This window comes from Neospora caninum, chromosome XII (genome assembly GCF_000208865.1).
Source record: "Neospora caninum Liverpool complete genome, chromosome XII".
NCBI classification, from domain to species: Eukaryota; Apicomplexa; class Conoidasida; order Eucoccidiorida; family Sarcocystidae; genus Neospora; species Neospora caninum.
Window position 1 is genome coordinate 5,098,394 of NC_018398.1, and position 24,715 is coordinate 5,123,108.

The 24,715-nt window shown below is 54.1% G+C and overlaps 3 protein-coding genes across 3 annotated transcripts; 2 read left to right on the forward strand and 1 right to left on the reverse strand.

Moving 5' to 3' along the window:
• Positions 1–1,055: 1,055 nt before the first annotated feature.
• Positions 1,056–6,450, reverse strand: NCLIV_066670 (putative protease; the record flags this gene model as incomplete). Its single annotated transcript, XM_003886218.1, has 6 exons — positions 1,056–1,170; positions 1,605–1,699; positions 2,060–2,830; positions 3,007–3,264; positions 3,867–4,214; positions 5,428–6,450. The coding sequence occupies 6 exons, from the start codon at positions 6,448–6,450 to the stop codon at positions 1,056–1,058; spliced, it is 2,610 nt and encodes an 869-aa protein (XP_003886267.1).
• A 4,211-nt stretch (positions 6,451–10,661) lies between these two features.
• NCLIV_066680 (hypothetical protein) lies at positions 10,662–13,816 on the forward strand (the record flags this gene model as incomplete). The annotated part of the gene is made up of 6 exons (XM_003886219.1): positions 10,662–11,175; positions 11,466–11,568; positions 11,894–11,966; positions 12,202–12,322; positions 12,671–12,831; positions 13,577–13,816. 6 exons carry the CDS (start codon positions 10,662–10,664, stop codon positions 13,814–13,816), a joined length of 1,212 nt encoding a protein of 403 aa, XP_003886268.1.
• Positions 13,817–17,227: 3,411 nt separating this feature from the next.
• NCLIV_066690 (conserved hypothetical protein) lies at positions 17,228–24,514 on the forward strand (the record flags this gene model as incomplete). Its single annotated transcript, XM_003886220.1, has 9 exons — positions 17,228–17,318; positions 17,998–18,457; positions 18,708–19,436; positions 19,646–19,993; positions 20,567–20,735; positions 21,095–21,254; positions 21,626–23,502; positions 23,857–23,979; positions 24,245–24,514. 9 exons carry the CDS (start codon positions 17,228–17,230, stop codon positions 24,512–24,514), a joined length of 4,227 nt encoding a protein of 1,408 aa, XP_003886269.1.
• Positions 24,515–24,715: the final 201 nt, after the last annotated feature.

Here is a 24,715-nt window from a genome sequence, read left to right on the forward strand (position 1 = left end):
CGGTTAGTCTTGGCGGGTAGGGCTGTGCCGTGCGAGTTCAGAGCTTTTCAGTTGCTGCTGAAAAGAAAAACACGCTTTTGAAAGACACAGTTTTCCGGCGTACAGGTGATTTTGAGCCAGGTGTGCCGCTTTCAGAGTCCTCGCTCCCGCTCTGGGGCGTCACCCTTGAGTTCACCAGTTCGGTAAAACTGGAAACTCGCCGCTTACGCAAACGCGTTCTTTCTGGCGAGAGAGAACCACGCGTTGTTTTCAGGCTAAGGGACCTATCGTTGGACGTCTCTGCACATTTGATTGCAGGTGAACAGTTCTTGTTCGCGGATCAGTTGTACGGAAACAATAACAATGTCTACTTACGAGTTGATAATAACAGTACGCGGTCTAGCTATGATCTTTATGTTCTTAATGCCTTTTTCTGTCTCGAGAACCAATTGGTTCCAGGCTGGAGAACCACGCCCGTTTCGCTTTTGCCGTTGCGACAGAAACCCGCAGCTGGAGCACACAGCCGGTCTTCGGGGTGAGTGAAACGTTGCTTCTGAACGACCGCCCCAGCGTCGCTGGGTTTTTTCCGGTTTCTGGCGTGTGCCTGGCCTGATATTCCAAAAGGCGCTGCTCTGCGCATGAGTCGCGAAGACACAGCTCTTTTTGACAAGTCCAGGAAATCCGCCCGGGTCGGCGAAACGTTAACAACCCTCGAGAAGCTGCGAGCGCATCCGTCAACAGCTTGAGAACAGGTTCACAGAACTGAAGCGAGGGAAACTCCGCCGCATTACCGCGCGCGTCTTTTTCCACCCAGAGAGTCTCGCGATTGTGACTGTGAACTGGCGTCTCGCCGACTGACCGATTTTAGCGTTGAGGTGCGTGCCTTCCAAATGATTATCCGCAAAGGAAATGTTCGCCCCCGTCTGTTCTCCCCGTAAACGGACTGGGAGGAGCAATCTCAACTTTTTTTCTTTTTTCAACTGCTCGACCTTCGAGGTGTGCAAACCAGAAGCCGATCTCGTAGTCGGTACTCCCCCCAGAAAAGAAGACGCTTCTCTCTTCTAAACCTGGGACTGCTACCCAGCGTGTGTTGACCGTTGCGCAGCAGCGAGCGCTCGGATCAGCCGGAGAACCCGGGAGGGAAGAACTTGGTCCGGAGCGGAAAAACGCTTTTCTTTTCCGAGGTCGGCTCTCTGGTCTTCTCGCGGTTTGCGCGACCGCAGAACCTCGCAAATGAGCCGCAAGTCTTGTTCGCTGCGAGTGCGCATGCAGGACACAGTGACAGCACCGATGGAGCCTGATACTCGGAAGAAAACGCTCGGACTGCGCTCTGTCATGCAGTTGACAGTGCGCCTCGAGTTTAAACCAAAAGATCCCTCCATTCCTGTTTTCTGGAAAAACCGACGGACATAGAGTGCAGTCGTGTGCGACAGCACAGGCGTTCTCTCCACTAAGCGGTGAACCGCCTAGACGAGATCACGCGGAACCGATTAACCGAGCCTCCGGCGAAAAACTGGCGAGCCCTAACGGGGCCTGCGTGGCATGCTCAGTCGCGGAGGGCCAGCCAAAGAGTGGAAAGAAATCTAGACGGAGCGACAAGTCCATGATTGTCCCCACTAGCTCACTTGTTGCGAAGGAGTTCCGCGACATGCGTGAGGAGCTCGAATCGCCGCAAATGCTCCAAAAGATCTCCGGAAGAAAGGCCGCCATCCAGGAGATCCTGAAAGAAGCAGAGACACCGCGAAACACAAAGACTGCCGCAGCGGGACTCTCTCACTCCTCGTGCATATCTCACTGATTGTCGACATCTTCCCGCCGCGCCCCATCCGCGAGCACAGACTCGTACACCTCCATGTGTACACACCTACATCGCCGCACACATGCAAATAGGACAGTTGCATTTCTGCGTATTTGTGGAAACCGGGTCGAGACCCGTCGGGGACGCATGCCCGAAACCGAGAGTTGTGAGTCACGTGGAAGGTCCAGGGATAAAACAGCCACAGCGGCTCGTTCCGCAGCGAGGCGGGCGCCGAAACGAAAGAGAGAAGAAGAGAGAAGCCGACCAAACGCGCCTCCCTACCTTCAGCTGAGAAACGCTCGGGGGCGCCCGTGGCTGGCGTCCGGAGTCTCCGTGTCGCCCGCGCCGTTGAAAGTGGAAACTCCTTTCCGGTTCACCTTCGCCGTGGTGCGAAAAGTAGAACACCTCTTCTGTCCAGCCCTCATCCTGTGTCGGAGCGTCGTCCTCTTTCTCTCTTGGTTCCTCCTCAGCCGCAACGACAGGCAGATACCTGTGGAAAAACTCCACGGGTAGCACTCGGTAGAGCCTGCCGTCGACGTCGACCGGTCGCCTCAACGGCATCACCCCTACCATTGGGAGTGTCTCCTCTTTGTTCTTTTGTGCGATCGAAAAGAAGTCTTTGTGTTCCCTGACTCTTCGCCGCAACGGAACCGCCTTCGGGGAAGCCCCTGACGCCGCAGGCCGTTTCGCCTCGACGTCGCCGTCGTTCCTGATGTGCACGATCCCTCCGTCTTCTGTCTTTGACGGTCCTTCTTCGCCGCCGTCCCTCGCGAGAGCGAACGCCTCCTCCAGAGAAGGCAGCAGCGGTTCTGGAGTGACCCAGACGTCGCGGCCTTGAGGCGTCAGTGTCAAGGCTTCAACCTCGACGCTCCCGTCTCCGGCCGGTGACAAAGACGACCTCGGCAGTGTGCGGTGCACAATCAGCGACACGAATGGAACGGCGGAACGGCGAGAAGGAGAAGGAGACAGAGGCGCCGCGCTGCCGGACACGTTCTCTGCGTGATGTTGCAAGTGAAGAGACAGGAGAACTTCCACCGGCGTCACGCGACGTCTCTGCAACACGACTCACACAGAAAGAAAAAGGACACAGTGAACGAGGTCGAGAGGTACACGGCAGCAAGCAAATGGGACTGAACAGCTTACCGAATCGGCGGCCGGCCAGCCGAAAGACACACTTCGAATTGGGGAGAAAACAAAGAAGAATCGACGAAACGCCGCTGGGTGCCTACCTGTCTTTCAGTCCCCTCGGCGGGGTTTTCTTCGCCTTTTTCTCCGACCGATCGGCCTTTTTTCGCCTTTTGAGCGGCGTCCTGGACGTGCCTCCCCGAAACGCCTCCTCGCCCCCTTTGGGCTCTAAAAGACGGCCCACTGTCTCCGTTGTCCGGGCGACTCGGCGGCCGCAGGGACGCCCACCCCACAAGTTGGAGCCCCAAGTGCCGCGCTGCGCGATCCGCAGCTTCTCGAAGGGGCGACGCTCCAAGCAGGAACTGCACAGCAAAAGGAAAGTTCGACACACAGCTGAAACATGAGGATGCTTGCAGCGCGCGTAAGGCGAGGAGCCAGGGACAGCCTTGAGTGTCCATACAGAGCGCTATATCTCCGGCCCACGTGTCAAGAAACCGGTTCTCGTTAATTCCCGCTGCTTTCACGAACACAAGACGCGATACGGTATAGCTCAAATCGAGTAAACAGAGCCCTATTTAGCACCTAGAATACTGAATATGCACGGTATCTATACATGGTTGCGAGAACCACTGTGTCTTCGCACCTGAAACGTCTCATCCCTAGCAGCAGGACACGTCAAAGGAGAAAGGCAAAGAGGCAACCGCGCCATTATCGCCTCTCTTTTCCAGGTGACTCGACTGCGTAACGAGGAATGCCGTCACGCGGGATTCCCCTCTCATCGCAGTCTCTCTCTCGCTTTCTCTCTTTCTTTCTCTTTTTCTCGCTTCCTCTCTTTCTTTCTCTTTTTCTCGCTTCCTCTCTTGTGCGTCACGAGAACCTACCACAAAAACCCAACACCAAGGTCTTTGAATTGCGTGTAGATTTCCCGTCTGTTTTTCGTCGTTCCTCTCTCTCTCTGCCTTACATTCCGAATTGCTTCTTCTTTCTCTCGCGGGTTCCGTCCGTCGCTCCCGTTCCCGCGACCGGGGGCGAAGACGAGGACCGCCTCGACGTGGATCCGGCACGCCGGCTTCGCCTCTGACCGTCTCTCTGCCGCCCTCTCGCCGTCCTTCGCCCCGGCGCATGCCGCATCTCGCTCTCTCTCTCGCGCTCCGTCTCTGCCTTCCCCCGACCCCGAAGGCTCGACCGAGCCGTAAAGCAGCGCGACTGCCGCCGGGGCAGAATCTCCGGCGTGCGGGGAGGCGCCCGAGGGTTCAGCGGGTTCTACGGGAGCGGCCAGAAGGCTCTGAATTGCATGTGGAGAGAGAACCACCTAGACGCGGAAAAGAGAGACAGGAAAGAAGAGGTAAGGAAGAAGAGGCAAGGAAGAAGAGGCAAGGAAGAAGAGGCAAGGAAGAAGAGGCAAGGAAGAAGAGGTAAGGAAGAAGAGACAGGAAAGAAGAGGTAAGGAAGAAGAGACAGGAAAGAAGAGGTAAAGAAGAAGAGACAGGAAAGAAGAGGTAAGGAAGAAGAGACAGGAAAGAAGAGGTAAGGAAGAAGAGACAGGAAAGAAGAGACAGGAAAGAAGAGGTAAAGAAGAAGAGACAGGAAAGAAGAGACAGGAAAGAAGAGGTAAGGAAGAAGAGACAGGAAAGAAGAGGTAAAGAAGAAGAGACAGGAAAGAAGAGACAGGAATGAGGAGGTAAGGAAGAGGAGACAGGAAAGAAGGGGCAAGGATGATGAGACAGGAAAGAAGAGACAGGAAAGAAGAGACAGGAATGAAGAGGTAAAGAAGAAGAGACAGGAAAGAAGAGACAAGAAAGAAGAGGTGAAGAAGAAGAGACAGGAAAGAAGAGGTAAAGAAGAAGAGACAGGAAAGAAGAGACAGGAATGAGGAGGTAAAGAAGAAGAGACAGGAAAGAAGAGACAGGAATGAGGAGGTAAAGAAGAAGAGACAGGAAAGAAGAGGTAAAGAAGAAGAGACAGGAAAGAAGAGACAGGAATGAGGAGGTAAAGAAGAAGAGACAGGAAAGAAGAGGTAAAGAAGAAGAGACAGGAAAGAAAAGGTAAGGAGAAAATGCACCGGCGACTCACGACCGACAGCAGGTCGGAGAGGCGACAAGCAACGGAACGCGAAAGACGAAACGAAACAGAAACGGAGACAAACGCGAAGAGGAGCGGGAAGCGACGCATATTCGCGAGAAAGTAGTCAAGGGATACAGCCTAGACGCGGCGGCCACAACCCCAGAGAAGCGAAAGAGGTTTTTGGCGCGAGGATAAACCGGGGAAACCGACGCCTCCGGAGAAATAAGAGAAGAAGGACCGTGGATCCTTCTCGTCGTGGACGCTAGGGCGGGTTGGAGGGCAAAACGAAAACTCGAATGTTGTCGTTCAGTTGACGATCGTCCCTGCAAATGAGCCCAGAAGGCGCTTGCTTTCGTGCACAAATCGAGAGGGGAATCTAAACGAAACCGCATGTTGAGGGAAGAACGGAGATACGTATTTTTTTTGGTTCCCTGCCTTTTCTTGCGTTCCTTTGGACTCACTTGGACATCCTGTTCACCATCGAGCGACAAGGGTCGGACGGTGTCCTGCGTCTCTCCTGCCACGTCCTTCTTTTCCGCAAAGTGTCTTCGCGTCGCGTCCCATCTGTGTTCTCTGGCATAGCGACATTCCCTCCGATCTCCACCTTGCGTCTCCCGCCCCGGCTCGGCGTTTCCACTGTCTCCAGGAGAGACAGAAGAGAAACGGAGCGCAGGGAGATCCGACGCGGCTTCGCCCTCGCGACTGCGAAGAAGCGACGCGCCGTCGACTACCCGCGGGAGGTGTCTGTACACCCGAGAGGAGCCGCCCCGCCTTCCGAGCGGGAGGTGGGAAGAAGACGGAGAGGACGAGCAGAGAATTTCGCGGGAGGAAGGCTCCTCGGAGACGGACCACCAAGCACAGGAAGACGGAGGCGAAGAGGAAGACAAACGCTTCTTCTCCTCTCCAGAAAAAGACGGAGAAGACGAGGACGACGGGGAAGACGAGGATGACGGGGAAGACGAGGACGACGGGGAAGATGAGGACGACGGGGAAGATGAGGACGAAGGGGACGAAGAGGGAAAGGGAGACGGAGAAGAAGACCAAGAAGAGAGCGGTGAGGGACGAGAGGACAGTGAGGCAGTCAAGGAGACTCGGGGCGAAGGAGCGGTCGAGACCACTTGCGTTGAAGCTTGAGGGTCGGAGGGCGTCTCTGCCTCAATTCTTGCTTTCTCCTCTGTCGCTTTCCGACCTGCCTCACCTCTTGGCAGAAACGGGGAAACGTCGCGTGGAGAGGAAGCATGAGGAAACACCGAAAAGGAAGTCGAAGAAGAGAAGCCAGCTCGGTAAGGAACAACCCGCAGAAAGTGCTGAGACACCTGGGAAGGCAGAGACAGAGCCGAAACGATCAGAGGAGACGCAAGACACAAGAGTGCATGAAACAAGAGACGCTTCCACCTGATGGAGACAAAAAACAGAAGCAAAGAGACGGAGAAGAGGGGAAGGTGAGGAAGCGGGGCGGTGGAGTTGGGAGGTTCGTCCTCCATTCTCTCCAAAGAGCGACGCGGAGAGACAGGAGACACGGAGTGTGTGGCAGGGGCGAACGCGCCAAGTAGGAGAAGAAGAGAAACGCACGAATGCAGGCGCCTAAAAAAATGACACAGGAAGACGCCGAAGAAACTATGCCGAGTCCAGCGGTGTGCTCGAAGAGAGAGTTCTTCAGTGCGAGTGCTGATCGGAGACGGCAGAGAGAAAATCTCTGAGCAAGACACGGGAGACAAGGGCCAAGAGGCGGAAGAAAAGAAGGAAAAACGGGAAAAAATCCAAAAGGAGAAACAAAAAAAGAAGAGGCACGAAGGAAAAGGGTGGCGGCGAATATTATGGGGAATGTGTCTGAGAGAAATCGAAGGAAAATGAGGGAAGTAGATGGAGACAAAGCGGAGGGTCGATTTGCAGGGAGACCTCGCTAGTGAGCAGCCGGTCAAGAAGGAACAAGCACGCTGTGAAGAAACAAAGACACAGAGAAAGAGATCACCTACGAGGAAAACGAAGACAAGAACTAAGAGAAAGCGAATTGAGGAGAGAGGAGACATGGAGAAAAACCGCGGCGCACACACTCAAATGTCGAGCGAGCGACACGGAAGCTTCGGCGCGATTCTCTGCAGGGGGAAGAGAATGCAGCTGCATGCTCGTTTCTTCTCATCAGATCTCCTGAAGAAAGCACCTTTTCTTTTCCCCTCATTTGTGTCTTTTGCTTTGTCCTGGCCTCGTCGCCGTCTCGGAGCGCTCGTACCGGTGTCCTTCGCAAAGATGCCGGGCGCTGTGTCTCGGAGAGTTTTTCGCGTCGACGGCGGGTGTTTGCGATCGGCGGAGCGTAATGCATGGATGACTGTTATCACTCGTATTAACAGCTTTAATGTTACATCAGATACGTAGTATCCTCCAAGTAGCCAAGACACCAAATAAGGAACAGAGAGATACACGACAGACGACGAAGGGGGAAGAACTTTCATTTTAGGTGAATCTTGCGGATCCCCGTGACGCTTTTTCTGCCGCGCCCTGTAAATACTAAGACGAGGTTACATGCGCTCATTTCGTGCGCGGCGTGCGCGGCTGCAACAAACCGGCAGAAGATTCTCTTCCCACTGGGAGAAGTGTATCAGGCAGGACGTTGCTCAGCCAAGTCAGCGTTACGTGTTTTGGCAGGGAAAGTGCTTTCTCGCAAACGATCTGGGAGCCGGAAAATTCTCATATCATGTGGTTTGGAGCTTTCGCGGTCGTGTGCTGGGTACTTGCTCAGACGCTACGACTCTTTGCGTTTTGAGGCATCCGACGAGACTCTCGCCGTTCCATCGCAGAGCCGTGTGCGAGCAGACGGATCTTGGGGACACCGTTCTTCCCAAACCATTCCCGTTCGCTTGTTTTTCGGCCTGGCTCTGGGTTGCAAGCGCACCCACTCTCACTCACGAGCTACTGGAAGGAAGCTCTCTAGAAAGGAGCAATAGACTCAAACACTTTCAGAAGCCGCGCACTGGAAATCGCGCCACACGAAAACCTGCTGCCCACCGTGTAGCCCCTCAGCGCGGAAGGATGTTCCTCGCTGGCGCATCATCGTGCCGAGTTTTTCGGAGATAAGTTCGTTGCGAGAGGACGCAAACGGTTCACAGATTCAACTCCGTTTTCACGGCTGCGTGAAGAGGATTGAGGGCGCGCGGGACAGACACAGTTGGAGGTTTCGGGTATGGGCCGCCGTACCAGCTTTCTTGCAGGATCGAAACTGCGCGTCAGCACAGTTTCGATCCTGCGGGGGGAGAGGTCTGCTTGCGACTCTCTCGCCACGCATCTGAAGGCTCGTAGAAGAAGAAAGGCCAGAGAGCAGCAGCAACTTTCCGGCACACAGGTATATCTTCTCGGCGGGGAGCGGCCTAGCTTCTTGTCTTCCGGGGCATCTACGCCCGGACGCCACGCGTTGCAGTTGCAGACCTGTATTTACGCGTTTGGCTTTTCACACTCCGTCCGGCAAATTCTGTAGCATTTTCTCGTTGGTCTCGAGGCCACTCGAACTGGTCCGCGCGGATCCCAATCCGTAGACGTTTTGTCCGAGCTCCAGTGGCTGTCGTCTGACGCGTTCCGATTCCTGACGGGGCAGCCCAAGGAGATGCGTTTGAGAGCACACAATAAGGAAGCAAATGCGTCCAGAGTTTTTGCGCGTGGGTGACTGGAACGCTTTCTGCAGGAGCAGGATCATAGTTGCGAAACTTTTTCCGTGCAGTCTTCTGGGGCAATTCTATCGTTGCATTACCGCTTTTGGCGAGTCGCCCCTCTGTGACGCGCCTATCCAACATCGCTATCCACATACACGTACCAGAAGGGTAAACTCTCTCGCCGATTTTGGGATGTTACTGTCTCCTATCCACAACTGGTCCGGCTGAGGACGTGGAAAGGCAGCCGGGAGAGGAGATTGGCTAGACACGTGCACCAACTCCGAGAAAAGGCACATCTTGGCATCCTCAGATTCGGACTCCTCAGCTGTGCGCCTGGTTCTAACTGCGGAGATCGGCAGGCGATCTGCTGGTGACCCGGGTCCCCTGAATCCGGAAAACGCGTACAAGGAAAGGGAATGCCACGTCCTTCTTTTTTTGCGTCTCGACTGCCAGGCTGACACAGAGGAGCCAAGGTCACCACTGGTTGCCTACGACTCTGCACGGCATTTCCCCCTGGTACACCCGCGATCCCTCTGACTCGCAATGCACTATGCCTTGACTGCTTTCCCACTTTGTGTGACGAACTTGTGTATCCGTCGTGCTTTCTACCGACGTGCAAACAGTGAGGAAAGATGTGGCAAGAAGGAAATGTTCTACAGAGGCCTTTCTCGGCGCCTCCGCGAGAGAAAACCGCAACGCCACACACAGACTCCAAAAACGGGCTGTTTTCCTTGATCCGAGACGCCCCGCGTCTACCCTTGAGGCGTCCCGGAGGGGGCTGTTGTTGTCGCTCCGAGATCCCTCCCTTTTCTGGTTGTCAACTGAAGGCCCTTTGTTCCAGTTTTTTTCGTGCGCTTTAGAGCTACAGAAACGCGGTCTTCGGGCACCGTGTCAGCGCGTCTTTCTTGCGCGGCAAAAAGCCCGACCGACGGCACGGGATCCCAAAGGGGTACGACGTCTGAACGGAGGTTTTTCTCTGTTGTGCAATTCACTGCGCGCGAAACGATTCATTAGACGAACCCTGACGGCCTTTTGGTGTGGAGCTCTCGACGCTGAACCCCCCAGGAGAATTTACCGCCTCAGTTCCGTTGCCACATCGGAGACTGCAGTGGTTTCAGGGAGAAATCGAGCGACATGCGTCGCTAGATTTCTTCCAGTGAAGCGGTGGCGAAGAACGACTCGGATGGGGCCAGAACCGCCGCCAAGTTTCGGCCCACAACGCGACTTTCTTTCCGATCCACCGCGTGTTTCGTAAGTCAACGCTCAGCGTTACAGCGCCGAAACTATATACCGTGTATCAGCTTAGATGCGCGGGTGGACATCGGTGATCCTTGCACGGTTCGCGCCTACTACAGTCCTCAGTGCTTTAAGTCAACGAGTCCTCTGTTTTCAACAGTTGAACCGCTCCTCCCTCCGCCGGTAAACTCGCGCGTGACGGATTTTGACAGCTGCATGCCGCGAAAACGCTGGATGCATGCGTTCGCAGTCCACGACGGCGAGAAAAACGCTGCATGTAAAAAAGCCCCCGCTAGATTTGAGGAGAGAGACGCGTTTCCCGCGTCACTGGGGCTCCTGGCCACTGATCTAAAGAAGGGAAAACGACTTGTCTCGTTTTCTTTTTGGCGCGGAGACACCTTCGCACTCCGGTGTACATGCCGCGAGCGCCTGCGCGTATACTAGCTGAGAGTGGATCCAGGCAGGCGGCCTCGTATCTCCTTCGAAGAGACGCTCTTTGTGTTTGTTTCTCTCCGGCTCTTGTCCAGCGGCGTCTTAGATTGTCGCGCTTTGCCTCCCCAACGCATGCCTCGGTCGCGGTAGCTTGCTCCGTTCTCCGCTGTCCCTTCGCCTGTCCCTTCGCCTGTCCCTTCGCCTGCCTGTCCCCCTCATCGGTTTGAGTGCCTCTCTTCTTTCGAAGCTCGTCTCGACCGGTGTTGTCGATTCTGTCCCTTTCGTTTTTGCGCTTCTTGTCCTCCTTCTGCCACGGTCGCTTCTCACGGCTTCTCGCGGGGACCGTTTCGGCTTTTCTCGCCGAATATTTTTTCAGCGGCGCGCGCATGCACAGGACCATGGCGCATGCAGCCCGGTCTCGACAGGCAGCCACGCCCCGCGCTTCGCCGTGCAAGGAGGGGAACCCTCCAGCCGCTTCCGAGGCCGGAGAGAATGTGAAGAAGTCCCGGAGGCGGGGAACCGCGGATTCGCCCCGCCGTAGAGACAGCAGACAGTCGGACGAAAAGGGGAAGAAGCGGCGTTTGCCTGCATCCTCGCCGGCGGTTTCAGATTCCGGGGAACAGGATGAGGGAAGACAGAAGGCGAGGAAGAGAGGCTCGAGGGAAGAAGTCGCGAGCAAGGTGGCGAAACCAGAGACGAGGACGAAGCAGCCGCTGTCGACGGCAGGCATTCTGAACAAGAAGCGGAGACAGCAGGTTGCATTTCAGCTGCTGCAGGCCAAGAAGAAGGACAGAGCCAAGAAGAAAAAGGAGACGCGCGCGAAGGAGAAGCGTGGCGAGACAGTCGAGAAGAAAACGCCTAAAACCATCGAATCGATGCGGCGCTACGACCCGACAGTTGGTACGTTGAAATCAGAGGCGAAGAGACAAATGCGTCGCGCGCTCTTCGATAGAGGACAGGAGGAGACGACGGTGATTAGGCTCCTCGCACGTGTCTCCGCTTTTTCCATGAACCTCTGCGACAGCAAGCGGAGGCTAGAGACGAAGGAAGAGTGACTGTCGCCACCGCCGTTTTCTCGCTCTTCTCCGTTTCTTTTTTTGGTCCTGCGCAGGACGCCCATCAGAGAGGAGCTGGCCTCTCGTGCTCTGTCGGTCTCTCAGCTTCGTTCTTTTCCTCTGTATGCGTTGCAGTCGAGGAAGACGAAGAGGAAGTCGCGGGTGACGAAGCAGCCGACGAATTCGCCTCCTACTTCAACCGCGAAGTCACGCCGAAGTTGATGATCACCACAAACAAGTGAGACGCCTTGTTCGTCTCTTCTTCTCTGTGTTCTGCTCGAGGAACAAGAGAAAGAAGAGAAAGGAGAAGCGCAAGCGGAAGCGCAAGAAGAAGGGGTACACGACAAGGAAGTGTGTATGCGAAGACGAGAAAACGAAGATCAAGACGAATGGGAGAGGCGAAGGAACTGGAAAACCTGCGCAGTGAGAGGAGAGGGCAAAGAGAGAGAGGCATGCGTCAAGACGAGACTCTCACGAAAAGGCAGCGCTGAAACGCGCCGAAAAACCGCCAACCCACGGCGTTTCTCTGCCGCTTGGTGCGTTGTGTCCCCTTTTTCGCTCAGACGGGTAACGGCTGATATGTACAGCTTTCTGAAAGAAGTGCTGTACATCTTCCCAAACGCGTTCTTCTACAAGGTAGGAAAGCACGAGAAAAGGAAACGGCCCGAGGAACCTGACTGTGACTCCAGTTATGAATACAGACGACCCTGAGTTCTTTATATGATTGCTCTCTGAGAAGGCACGCAGGGCGCTGCGCAGACCCAAACAACTGCATGCAGTGAAGAAGCGGTCTCAGGCGACTTTTTGCCGACGGTTGATGCCTCTCCTTTGCGTGCATGCCTTCTTTTCCGCTTTTCATCTTTCTCTTCAGAGAGGGCCATACCACATCAAGAACATCTGTAAATTCGCCATCAAGCAAGGCTTCACAGACCTCCTCATTTTCAAGGAAAAGAACCACCGACCCTACGGCCTTTACATCGTCCATCTTCCAGGTACGCGACTGCATGCGGGGTTTGCAGCTTTTTCCGGGCTCTCGCTTTTCCTGGCCGGTCTCTCAAGCAACCGACGCAGCAAGCGTGGGTCCGCTTCGCCTCCACAGTTTTCTTTTTGTCTCCTTCGTCTTTGGAGCATCCACGAGTGAAGATACGTCGCCCCACCTGCGTCTGTCCGGTAGAGTTTGGCTCTGAAGTTCTGCGTTCTTTCGTCTCATCCGTCTCTCATCGCACGTCGCTTCTCGTTTCTCTCTCTTCGCTCTCAGCTTTCGTGAGCCGCTTCTCGTTTCTCTCTCTCTTCGCTCTCACCCTTGTCTCACTGCTCACGTTTTTCTGTTGCGACATCAGAGGGGCCAACATCGTACTTTCGCTTGTCCAGCGTTCGCCTCGCGCAAGAGATGCACGGAGGGGCAACGATGACAACGCACCTTCCTGAACTGTTGCTGAACAACTTCACCACCCGACTGGGCCGCCGCGTTGCTAGGCAACTCGCAGCCCTCTTCCCTCTGGTAAGAGACCATCTCCCTCGAGAAGCGAGGCGTATTCGTGTTTCCCTCGCTTCTCTTTGTTGTGCCGATGCAACGGGAGAACCACACAAACGTCACCCCCTTCAACTCGGCGTTTTCTCGCCTTCTGCGTATTATATATCAAACCATATGCATACATATACATATATATATATATATATATATATGGACATGTATATATACCTCGCTGTTGTCTGTACGTCTCTATGTCTATCTGTACGGATGTCTATACGCCGAGCTGCGTATATATACATATACACATATATATATATATATATATATGTATCTGTATATATATGTGTAGGCACCATTGGAAATGTGTGAGCATGTATTTAATCGGTGAAACTCTCTTTCTCACTCCAGCCGTTTTTCGTTGTCCCTCTTCGTGCCCACCTGTGATCTTTCTTCTCCCATCGGTCGCTCCGTTTTCCGCCTGGTGTATCGTTCGCATGCTAAAGAAAGCAGGAACCGCGATGCAGGTGGGCGCGAATGCGCTTCAAATGGTCTTCTGCGACTTGTGCAAACCGCGTTTTCCACAAGTTCGTGTTGTCTCTGCCTCGCCGTGTGTCTGTTTTTTCGAAAGCGGGGGTTTACCCTACCCGCCTCCTGGTCTTGTGAGTTTCTGGATCTTGTTTGTTTTCGCTGCGTTGCGACGGAGACGCGCTCCTGTTTCTCTCCCCTCGTCATCTTCCGTTTCTCTTGTTGTTTTGCTTCTTTGGGTTGGCAGACACCCGAGTTCTCTGGACGGCGAGTCGTGACTTTCCACAACCAGCGAGACTTTATTTTTTTCCGACATCATCGGTACATCTTTGAGGACGGGAAGAAGACACGCCTCCAGGAGATCGGTCCTCGCCTGACGCTGAAGCTGCTCTGGATGCATGCGGGTCTTTTCGACACCAAAGAGGGTCTGTACGAGTTCATCTGGAGACCGGACATGAAGGTCGACAGAAAGAACATGTTGATCTAGGTCCTCGTTCACTCACCTTTTTCTTCTTTTCTTCAACTCATCTTTGTCATTTACTAGCCCCTTCTCTCAACGGGTCTTCATCCTTTTGTCTCGCCTTGCCTCGTGTTTTTCCCTCGCTTGTTCCTTGTTCACTTCTCGTCAGACAGCAACTCTGCTGGCCATGAGAAGCCGCGCACCAAGTCTTTGCTGACAGATGTTCAAATTTTCGATTTCCTTTCTTTGAAGCATTCGGAACTCACAGCGAATTCGACTGCTGTGCCCTCAAAGAACAGAGATCCACATGAATGCTTCCCCCACGACACAAAATTACAAATTTTTTTCGTGCATGCGATGGCGACTTCCTTGCACAAGCGTTGCGCGCGCATTTGTGAGGAGGGATTTTTGCATGCAAGTGGAAAGCTTTTGGACAAGGAGAGACGCACGGCGCGGCCACAGAGGGATTGGGATGGAAGCTCTGCTATTCGGACACAGACAGGAAAGGACAAGGGACAGCTCGCCAAGGCCTTGTCAGGAGACGCTCGCAAAAAAGAAGAGGGCCGGCTTCCCGCCCGTCAGGTGACCGGATACTTCCCGAGAAGTCGCCCCCGCGACAGCCGACTGCTCTCCTCAGATTCACATTCATGGATGCTTGCACTGTTCAACACATACGCATGCAGATACACATAAACGTATACACATATGCATATACATATACATATATACATATATATATTATATACATCAGATAGAGATTTCTGGGTATATATGTATTCTCGTTCTATGCCTATGCACATTTATGTATTCAAATATGGCTTTGAATGCGTCTATATATACCATCTCTCTGTCTCTCTCCCAATATATATATATATATATATATATATATATATATATATCCAAGTAGATGCAATCGAACTCACTGGCGAAGGCGATCGGTTTTGACGCCTCCATACCGACGACGTCTTAAACAGAAAGACATAGGAACAAACGCATACCAGAAAAAGCAGAAACATACTTAACTTGTAGTCGGGAAATGTATTACCGGACCAGTTTCGCGCTCTCTCTGCAATTTATCCGGTTCTCGGGAAACCCTGTTTCACGGCTGGGCGGTGGGCTCGGTTTTTTGCCGCGATTTGAAAGAGTTTTCCAGGCAGCGACCGAAAAAGACCTGACATCTCTGCAGCGATGGCGCTCTCTTGTCGACACAACAACTCAAGCACGTTTTGTATATGCTTTTGCTTAGATACAATCGCTCGATGTAGAGAAACATATACATATATATATATATATATATGTCCATACATATATGTGGATATTTGTGTAGATTTCTTGGTTTTGAGTGGAGGCGTGCATCTATAATTACAGGAATGTATGCCAATTTAGGAGAGACTGATCTGGCGTGGATTCCGGATGCTTGGTAACCGTCTTTCCCGTTGCGTTTTCTCGCGGCGTTTTTGCGCAGCGCACACAACTAGCGAGCACCCAAGACAGCACTTTCCACAGGTGACTCTTTGTGGACGTTCTCCGTGGAAAGCGGATGGCAAGAAGCGAAGCAGGAAACGAGACGCTTTCGAGGCGTGGACAGCGGGGAAAACCTTTTCTTTTTCCCGAATCTACAGGCAAGCGTTTTGCGGCAACGTTTCCGCTTGCATCCACGCGTCTGTGGAGCGCCTTCGTGCACACGGGCATCTGTCTGGTTCTGTCGATTTCCCGTCCTTTCTTTGTCGTTCGAGACTTTCCAAAGTCGAAGAAACCGAAGTGGAGGAAAGGAACCGGGGGCGCAGAGGGAAGAACCTCCACGTCTTCCCAGTTGCGCCCGTCCCAACCGGTTCGAGTCCGCGTACCCTCCAAAATGTGCATGCACGGTCTGCCACAAGGACGGCCGAAACGCAAACTTCCCCTCTCTGCGCAGTCTCTGCTTCTCAAGCTTACAGAGACGAAACAAAGATCGAAAATAAGATCCCTACGGAGCGTTCCCTTTGGCGCGTGTGCCGCTCCGCGTTTGGGTGTACAGACAGCCGAGGTCGGAAGCCAAAGATCCCTGCACACGTTTTCTTGGTCCGGTGCCGTCTTTGCGCATTTAAGTCTCTCCGCATTCGTCTTTTCAAGAGTCGCCTCAGGCCTCGCTGCAGCCGTCTCGACTTTTTCTCATTTCTCCACGCGGGTCTCTGTCGGTTTCTCTCCACAGAAAGCCGCTACTTGTGGTCTGGAACGCTGTGCACATGGCGTAGCGAGATGCGCCGATCGAACAACGCCGCAGCCGTCACGGACACTTAAAGGCAATCGTTAAAAGCGAAAAGACTGCCGCGCACACCAGTCTCTGGGGCGCTCCGAAGGCTTCTCCGTTTTTCAGCCTGCTCTTTCGCGCCGACTTACAGGAAACAGCGCACGGGAAACGCGGCTGCGCTCCCCAAACGCACGCAAACGTGGACATCCGTTTATTTTGTTCGCGTAAGAGACAGCAAAGCGTCTTAACACCCTCTCCAACATATATACACAGTGATTTACATATATATATATATATATGTATATCTATGTATGGGTGGTATTGCGTAGGCATATATATATATATATATGCATACCTGCATGTATGTGTCAATGCATAAAATGCATCTGGCCATCGTTCGCGGTCGGAGTATAGATTTTCTGTTTGTTCTTTCAGTCACATTTCTTTTGCGGCTCTCCGTATTCGCTGTACTGCTCTCGTTGAGTTTCTTTTGCCTGCCTCTCCTCTCCGTCCTCTCCATGCCGCCTTTTCCTACATTTGTCGACTCCTCCTTCACCACCAGACACAGCGCCTACCTCTGGTGCACTTCGGGCCGTCCAGAGGCCGTTTGTGTGCCGGCGGCGTGAAACGCTGCGCGCTCGCGGACTCGCTTTCTGTCCTTGGCCGGTTTTTAGGATGTGGTTCTGGAGATCGCTGCAGCGCATCGCGCGAACATGACCGTCTTTTTTTTTTCTCTTTTTTTTGTCCGAGGAGTCACTAGCGCTGTCTTTCTCTTCTCTCCTCTCAGGCGCTCAGCCCCAAAGACGGTTTGTGCCCGAGTGCCTCCCGCGAACGAAGATCTCTGATCTGTCGTGCACCCTCTTCTTTCTTCGTTATCGACCCTCTTCCCGCTCTTGTCTCTGAACTAACACAGAAACACGAGCCGTCTGGCGCCGCCTCTCCTCTGTCTATTCCTCCTCTGTCTCTCTAGCCTCATCCTTCTCTCTCCCTTTTCTCTCTCTTTCCTTCGATCTCCATCTCTCCTACTTCCTTCTCTCTCCTTCTCTCCTACTTCCTTCTCTCTCCTTCTCTCCTTCTTTCTGTCCGCCGAGGAGAGAGAGTCACGGAGAAGAGAAACGAGAGGGTCGCCGAGGGAAAGGAGACCGAGAAGGGAGGAAACTGGCCCAAAGAAGGGAGGACGGAAAATGGGAAAACACGGTAAAGACGAAATGTATTCGGAGGTTGGAGAGAAGAGAGAGAAGAGCACCGCGTCGCATCTTTCGTCTCTCAGCAGCCACAAACCGGAGTGTGCGCCGGAGGGTAAGAGTAAGCCTCCTCTCTCATTTCGCGACTTGTCGATTTTCACTCACAAAATCTCACGCACTTTTGCTCGTATGCAGCGCTCCGTCAGTGTCCCGCGACTGCCTTTTTTGTGACGCCTCTCTTTCTTTTTGACCACAGGGCGCGCCCCCAGCCCTTCGAACGACACACTGTCTCTCTCTGTTTCACTTTCTTTCTCCCATCTGTTCTGTCTTTGTCTCTCTCTCTTTTTCTTTCTCGTCATCCTGTGCAGTTCTTCCGTTGGGTCGTCCCCCCTCTCTGCCGTCTCTCTCTTTTCGATGCCGAAGGCCTGCCTCGATCTGACTAGCTGAAGCGCTGGTGTCTTCTCTCTCTTCAGGACTGTCCCCCGTTTTCTCTCGTTTTCCCTCTCTCTGTCTCTCGCTTGGCAGCACTCTCTCCCCTTTGTTCCCCTCTTCTTTGCCGCGCCTTATATCAGATCCTTCGAGGGGGGACGCCGCTCGAAAGTCGCAGGAAAGAGACGTTTTGTTTCTCTCGCGCGCTGCCATCCCGACAGCGCCACGTCCACCCACGTCGCTGCCCAAATCGCCTTCATCCACATCTCTCTTTATCCAGTGCTATCCATGTCTATATCCTTTTCTATCTACGTATTCACCTTTTTCTCTTGCGTTTGCTTTCTATCTGTATTGTGTCTGCGCAGATCTCAGCAGGCTGTGGACGGAAGGCGAAGCAGCGTCTCTCTCGGCGCATCTTCTTCCAGGGCGTCGGCGAGTTCTCCAGTGGTCCCTCCCGACTTTGCTGTCTCGCGCGTCTCGCCCGCAGTCCATCGCCTTCGCCGCAGTTCTCGTCGACGCATGCGCCCGGCAGCCGATCTTCGCGGAAGACAAAGGCGATCATGGCGACCAGGCAGTGGGAAGGCAAGGCAGCGGTGAACGAGGCGGAGACAGCCGCGCAAACGCAGACGCCACACAAAGCGCGGAACGGCAAGAACACGCGGGCTCACATCTATGCCCGCGTGGCTCAGGAGACAATGCGAATCAGGGAACGGATGTCTCTTCTTCCTCTTCTTCGGAATCTCCGAAGGCGACGTGGGGCTCTTGTTCCGTGCTGAAGGAGACCGTCCAGAAGGCAGCCGCGAAGGCGCAAATCCTCGTTGTTGCGTAAGTGACGTGTAACGTTTTTAGGGTGGAGCGTGACAAACGGTTCAAGGGCGTCATGATTTGAGGCCAGTTGGTGCAGAATATCAATAACACGAAGTCAGTTAAACAATACCCCCGGCTGACCTCAAAAGCACTCGAAACGCGCAGGATGTGGCGTTCGCTCCCGTTTTTGTCGCGCGTGTACACCTGGACAAGAAAAGGGACAAAACGGGCGTTCGCGTTTCGTCGTGTCCCTGTGTGTTCCTTTCAGCGTTCAGCAGGTCCAACGCGGACACCGCGAACTCTGGAAAGAGTGTCTAGACTCAATCGTCAGAGATCTCCCTGCTCCGTCTTCCTCCTCTTCCTCCTCTTCCTCCTCTTCCTCCTCTTCCTCCTCCTCTTCCTCTTCTTCCTCCTCTTCTTCCTCCTCTTCTTCCTCCTCTTCTTCCTCCTCTTCTTCCTCGTCTTCCTCTTCTTCTTCCTCGGAAGAGGAGGCCTTTGAGGGGCTGTTTTCTGTGTTGCCTCGGCGCTTCGAGAACCAGCTTCTTCTGGTGTACATACGCCGCTCTCTCGCCTCAGACACCTGTCTGTTGGAGACCGCAGCTGTGCATTTGGGCGCTCGGCGTGGCCCGAGGGGAAAGCGGGACGGCGAGCGCGCAGCCAAGGTGTCTCCTGTCTCTTCGCTGTCTCCTGCGTGCATGCACCGCGAAAGCGACAAAGACGCGAGCAGCAGGCAGGAGCCGGACGCAGGCGACTACGGCGCAGTTTTCTACGGAGGCGTGGCTGTTCGGCTGACGCTCTTCAATTCCGTCCTGAGCTTTGCGGCTGTCGATGTCTTCCGCGAAGAGGACGAGAGTGAAGACGAACGCCAGCGAAATGAAGTAGAAGGGAGCGAAGGGGAGGCGAGGAAGGCCCGGAGGAGCAGAGCCCGGAGAGACAGTGAACGAAGAAAGGCGATAAAGGCGCTGCAGTGTCAGCAACTTTGCTCCATCCTAAACGGGTAGGTCTCTATGACAATGGAAAGACCAGGCTTCTCTATCTTCGATTTCTTTCAGCCGTGTATATATGCATGCATCGATTTTCTGTATCCGTGTGCCGTGCATATTTACACGCTCGTATGGAGAGAGATATCTGTGTCGGGTGAATCTGCGCTGGGGGGCTCGGGTTCGCTCTCTGCATATGGCGAGCGTTTTCTGTCTCTCTTCCCAGTTTGCACTTTAAGGTGGACAGCGGCTGGCAGCCAAGTGTCTCCTGCCTGCCGCTGCTTGTCCTCGGAGCTCCGAATCTTCTGCCGCCTGGCCCCGGTGTCGTCCACATCCCCACCGGCGCTTCTCCTTCCCCTAGTTCTTCTACGTCGTCGTCTTGTTCCTCCGGTTCTCATCCGTTAACCCTAGCCTCCTCGCCCCGTTCCGAGCCAGCCGCTGCCCTGGGGTGGAGAGAAGACAGGGAAGACTCGTCGCTTTCTGCTCCTTTCTTCCTGCGAGTGAAAGCCGGCGAGAACGCAGTCGGCAAAATGTCATTGTGGCAGGACACGCACGCCCGAGCGGCCCTCGAAAGGTGCGTCAAATGCACATATAAGGATATATCCATTTCTGCGTATTCGCCTGCAAATATCCTATCTCCAAATATAGATCTACGGAGATGTTTGACGCTCCTGCTCTTGCTTGATCTTTGCTTCGCTCTTGCATGCACGCCTGCACACAGGCGCACGCATCTGAAGGTTTCTCTGTTCTCCGGTTGGACAGCGAGGGGGGGGGGGGGGGGTGGAGAGGCTGCCGAGCTCCGTGGCCTGGAAAATTGTCGGGTGTCTCATCGTTTTTCTGAGGCCGTCGTGGGTGCAAACCTTTCGCTCTCTCTCTCTGTTTTACGAAGGGAAACGCACTCGTCGCCGCAAAACCATCGCAGAGAGACAAACTCGCGTAACTCAAAGAGGAGGAACACCAGGCTGGCATGGCCCACGGGGGGAAGAACTCGAACAGGAAGAGCACGAACTTACGAGAACGGCACGGATGACGGACTCGCGAGGGACCCAAGACGGATTTTAAAACACGAGAACGAGAGTGAAAAGACGGGAATTAACGCGCCAATGTGTGTTTCCTGACTCTGTCGTTTGCTTTTCGGTTTTCGCAGGGAGGGGGAAGCAGCTGGCGCTCTTCCGGCCGGTGCCCTGCACGAGGAAAGCACGAAAAAACGGGAAAGAACGTGGAAATGCACCTGGGCGCAAGGCACGTGGGCAGTCGAGGTGGCCGACGTTGCCATGCTGAGAAGCGCATGCAGAAAACTCACAAACGTTCTCTTGGTGAGACGTTTAAGGGAGACACAGAAACGGAAGAGAGAAGAAGCGACGACAGCGGAAGTTCTTCGCGCTGTCGTTCCCTCTCTTTGCTCGAATGCGCCGCCTCGTCGAGCACAGGGTGTCTCTCTTGTGGTTATCCTTCCCTTCCTCGTGCAGTCTTTTCCTCTTCGCACCTGTTTACGCGTTCTCGCTCTCGCTTCTCGTTCGCCATCTCTTTCACGTGGGTCCTTTTTGTATGGACCCTCGTTTTCGTCTCCTCACGCTGCCGTCGCCTCCTCCCTCAGCCTGTCAGCACACGTTCCGTCTTTTTTCTTGCCCTTGCTCTTTTCTCTCCTTTTTTCGCCCGGCGACCGGGTGTACAGACAGCTGCTCCTGACGAAGTCAGTCGCGTGAGCGTCGATCCGCCTCTCCTCGACCTCCCGCCTGTTCGGCCCTACGAGCCTCTCCCTTTCTGCGTTTGCATTTCAAACGAACATTCTTGCCTCCCCGCTTGCTACTCCATCTTGTGCCTCAGCGCGTCAGGTAACTGCGCCGTTTCGCTTCTCCCGTCTCCGATCCCCCCATCCCTTTCCGTCGATCCATCTCTAGTCATACCTCACTCTTGCCACGAATATATATATATATATATATATATGTGAGTACACGTGTTGTGATACCGACATCCATATATATATATATATATATATATATGTAGCGATCTATCTCTGCCTATATGTATATGCATCTGCATTTGTGCATGCACACGCATCTCGACCGCTTTGTGCAGGTGACGGCGTGTGCGTTTTTTCGAGGGGTTTGCTCTCTGTTTTCTCTGCTGCAAAGAGCTCTGGGAGACTCTTGATGTCGGCGCATCTGCTTTGTCTTTTCCTGGCATCTCGCCGCTGTCTCCTCAGGTCGCTCTATTGTTCCCTTAGTCACTCGGTCTCGTCTCCACTCAACAAGCGATAAACGCACAACATTTCCCTCCCTAGTCTCTTCTTCTGCTTCTTCTTCCTCTTCGTCCTCCTCTTACTCTTCTTCCTCTGCTTCTTCTTCCTCTTCTTCCTCTTCCTCTTCTTCCTCTTCTTCCTCTTCTTCCTCTTCCTCTTCTTCCTCTGCTTCTTCTTCCTCTTCGTCCTCCTCTTCGTCCTCTTCTTCGTCCTCTTCTTCTTCCTCTTCGTCCTCTTCTTCTTCCTCTTCTTCCTCTTCCTCTTCTTCCTCTTCTTCGCTTTTTTCTTTCTGGGCTCAAAGTGCGACGCTTGCAGCCCGAGCTGTACAGACAGAGAGCGGCGGACCCTGCGCGTTGGCTGCGACGCAGTCGGAAGAGAAACGAGAGTCTCCGTTTTCCGGCTCCGAGACCGATCGAACTGTCTCCGGGGACTCTCAGGACGACGCGTGGCCTGCCGCCTCAGCAGCCGCTCCGCAATTCCCCGGGCGCACCTCGCGAGCGTTTTCCCCTGACTCGCGCGCGTCAGCGGAGTCTTCTTTCTGCGCTTCTCACCCGCAAGAAGAGGCGCCCGGAGGGCGCCGAGGCAATCCCAACATGCAGAGGAGCGAGGCGCGCGGCGAAGCCGAAGAAACACGCGACGGTCGAGGATCCTTTGCACAGTCGCGCGAAGCCTGCTCACGCCGCGCAGATGGGACACGCGCCCCGCCCTCCCAGCCGGGCGAGGACGCGAAGGAAGAGGAGCGACGAAACGGACAGATTCGCCTGGAAAAATGGTTGCATGTGGACCAGCCGGAAGGCTACATTCCCTGCGGCGGCTCAGTGCTTCTCCACCTCACTCTGAATGTCCAGGAGACCATCTTGGAGGCGCAGGATCTCGTTTCTGCGGTTCTCGTGATTCGCCTCGCGGACAGTGGCCAAGACATGTTTTTCTCCCTCTCAACTTCTCTCCTGCCGTCGCTACTCGGCGCGTCACTGACGGAGTTGCAGGCGCTCGGGCCTCGATCCATTCGCGCATGTCCGCCGGCACCGCTTTGCGTTTCGGCGTCGTCGAGTCGCAAAGAGAGTCCTCACGACGCCGGCGAGGAAGGGCCTTGCGGACCGCAAGCAGCTGTAGCGGCGGGGGACGACCGGAGAGGTGGGAGGAAACGGCCGAAGGAAATCTCCCGAGACACCCGCGAAACGGAACGAAAGACGCCCCTCCCGAAGGAAGCTTGGTGGCTGCTGGTGTACATCTACGACCGCCTACAAGAATGGACAAAAGGAAAGAAAAACAGACGCAGGAACGCTCCGCAACCAAGTCGTTCTTCCTCGCTGTCCTCTTCCTCGTTAGCCTCTTCGGTGTTTGAATCGGAAAGAAGTCCCGGGAGTTTGCGACGCTTCGACTTGGCGCGTTTCCTCTCGAGCCCCAGCAGCGTCTCGCTGCTTCGCCCGGCTTATCTTCGGGGAAACACGGCCTTCTTCCGGCGTGAAGCGGAGGAAGATCGCGAGCGATTTCGATGCGGCTGCCGGGCGTGCACCGCTCGCCAAGGGAAGGCGGAGTGTATGGACACAGTGCGCGCCGCAGCGGGTGGGGATCACTCGGAGAAAGAAAGAGGCTCGGAGGACGAGGAGGCAGGCCAAACCGAGCACGCGAGTGGAAACAAATATGAAAAACGACAAAACGCGGACGCTCTCTCTACTCCAAATGGAGATGCACTTCCCTCGCCTTGCAATGCGTCGGGTTCGGCCAACAGCGAAGAGAGAAGAGAAATCAAGTTGCGAGAAGAAACCGAACTAGTACGCATGTGCATCGAGAGCGGCGTCGCGATCCCTCCAACCGTCTCCGTGGATGCAGCTCTCACGGTGGGCCGAAAAAGGAAGAAAAACAGGGAAAGAAAGCAGTCCAGTGGAGTGGTGGTGTACAGCAATCATAAAGAACTTGGTAGTGGCTCTGGAATCTGCAGAGCACACAGTGCCAGTCTCAAAAAGCTACAAAACACACATTCATAATATATATATATATATATAGGCGCGTGTTTACACATGTATGTGTATGTATACACTTACACAGAAGAAAGTTTAGAGGGTTCGTAGAACACGCCGGCGTCGACATGGCTGTACTTCAGTTAAAGAGGTGGATAGATCTGCATACCCCAGTAGATCTTTCTTTTCAGCGGTACTTTGTACCGGCGTTTTCTTCTGTTTTGTTGTGTTTAGGTTCTTGCGAATTGGGGATCGACCGTGGTGATTGTACCACCCGAGTTTGCCGTTCGAGAAGTGGAGGAAGACGCACTTCACGTTCTCTGTCGGGCGATGCTTCTCAGCTTACCGACCGTTCAAGTAGGTTACAGAGGCGCTCTCACGCAATCCTCTCACCCGCTTCACATGCATGCAAAATGCGTGCAAACGTCCACGTGCATGCATTTATATGCGTGTTTATACAAGTACGCATGTATGTATGTGTTTTCGAATAGGCGTATATTATGTTGTTTATTTTGTGGATAAGGCGTTTCTTCTCTCGTGTTTGCAGAGAAATCTCTTCCTTTCGATCGTCTCTCTCTGCCGCGATCTGCTCCGGTTCTCCTGCGTCGCCTCAGCCCGTCAGAGGGCCGCTCGGCCGCAGGAAAGGGAAACCGAAGGCAGAAAAAAGGAACGGATACACGAGCAGGAAGAGGAAGAAAAAAGAGCAGGAGAGCGAGAAGAAAGAGAGGCAGACGGAGAGGAAGAAAGAGGGGAAGAAGGAGAGGAAGAAAGAGAGGAGAGAGAAATCGATGGCTTTCTTTTGCACGCACTGATTGCTTGGTTGGGGAGATGGCTGACTCCTGAGTCGCCTCCACAAGTGGCGTCTCTCGTTCTGGAACATTTTTTGCGTTAGACGAAAGCGAGACGAGAGAACGAGAAGCGGAAGAAGAGCGAAGCGCGATGCTCGTTTCCTTCGCCTCTCTTCCTCTCGCTCTCGAGACGGAAGCCTCAGAGGAGAAACGAAAGGCGAAGCGAAGAAAGGAGAAGAAAAGAAGGAACGAGCGCTTCCTGCTTTGGCAGAGGGTTCGTGTTGTCCATATTTTTGGAGAGGGGA